The sequence below is a fragment of the Temnothorax curvispinosus genome, unplaced genomic scaffold (genome assembly GCF_003070985.1).
Source record: "Temnothorax curvispinosus isolate PA1 unplaced genomic scaffold, ASM307098v1 QBEX01002032.1, whole genome shotgun sequence".
NCBI lineage: Eukaryota > Metazoa > Arthropoda > Insecta > Hymenoptera > Formicidae > Temnothorax > Temnothorax curvispinosus.
This window is the reverse complement of record NW_020211812.1, coordinates 1-1,280: the sequence shown is the minus strand read 5'-3', so window position 1 is coordinate 1,280 and position 1,280 is coordinate 1. Positions and strand designations below refer to the sequence as shown.

The 1,280-nt window shown below is 34.4% G+C and overlaps 1 protein-coding gene across 1 annotated transcript; it reads right to left on the bottom strand.

The window, feature by feature from the left end:
• Window positions 1-34: 34 nt before the first annotated feature.
• Window positions 35-1,274, bottom strand: LOC112468790 (fatty acid synthase-like). The gene is made up of 2 exons (XM_025038141.1): window positions 938-1,274; window positions 35-830 (listed from the first exon to the last, which is right to left on the bottom strand). The coding sequence occupies exons 1-2, from the start codon at window positions 1,236-1,238 to the stop codon at window positions 655-657; spliced, it is 477 nt and encodes a 158-aa protein (XP_024893909.1). The 5' UTR covers window positions 1,239-1,274; the 3' UTR covers window positions 35-654.
• Between the last annotated feature and the right edge of the window lie 6 nt (window positions 1,275-1,280).

Here is a 1,280-nt window from a genome sequence, read left to right as displayed (position 1 = left end):
GGCGCAAACCTTCTGATATTATTGTTTTTGTAGTAAAAAATACAAATAAGATTATAAGCTCAAATTAGTTAAAAATTTTTTTTAATGAAGATTTTGTATGGAGCGTGTACACTTAATGCGTTTTTTAGCCTTTTCTGAAAAAAGGTAAGTTGTATAGATATATATGTAACGTTTTATTATTAGGTTAATGCAAAAATAATTGCAACTTTTAATCTTCAATTTCAAATGTAAATATCTCAGCTCATTGAATGGTCTATGTTAAGTATAACTTGTGCAATCTCTGTAGTGGTTTTCAGTGGATCCGCAATAATAGCTCTTTATTAATTATTATCAACAGCTTCAGGCCGCTTTATCTATTCTACGCTTTCATTTTTACTACGGAATTTGTAAGACCAATGTTGAGCTGTATATTTCTTAGTTGATATTGCGTGCAGTTTCCGAAGTTTTACAACCCAATTTGAACTCACATAAGATAATCGTACGAATTTGCTTCTTTTCTATCTTCAATTTGATAGTTTGCAATAACTTCATATACACTCTAAAAAGGATAGCTCTAGTATGTAATAAATAGAGGGAAGTCGGAACTTTACAGTAGTATACCACATGACCCCAATTATACGTACTCAACTTTATGTCGAAGTACTGTACCGAAATTCAAAATAATTGCATCTTATTAAGCTTCGCGAAGGTGAGATTTCGTATCTCTTGCGCAGTCAAAAAAATGTCAAACTTTCGTTCCAAAGTTTGTTTAATTTCCACGGCTATCATGGAGTCCATTCCAAGTTCGGCCAGAGATGAATTTTGACTTACAAACTTTATGTCTTTTATGTCTGTAATATAAAAAATTATCATAATTTTTAATGTATTACTTATAAACTGGTTTGATAAAAAATATAATAAGTATATGCAAAAAGTAAGTTTATTTTGAAGCAGATACCTAAAATATTGGCGACAGTTTTTATCAGAGTGTTAAATCCAGAAGATCTTGCTTTCTTTTTAGCTACAACCATGCTGCTTACAACCGGTCGGCTTTGAATTAAAAATTTATTGAGCTCGTCGAGACAGGAAGATATCGTTTGCTGCAAGATGCCGACGCGGTCGGTAATCAGTTCCTTATCGTTCTCCTGCATGTCAGCGACGATACCCACGTCATCCACATTACCCCACTGAATCGCCAATCCGGGTAATCCTTCCTCCGCTCTTTTCTCGCACACCCTCTCCATGATAGAGTTGGCCATGCCATAATTAGTCTTTCCAGCGTATCCTCTACCGCAGGCAAA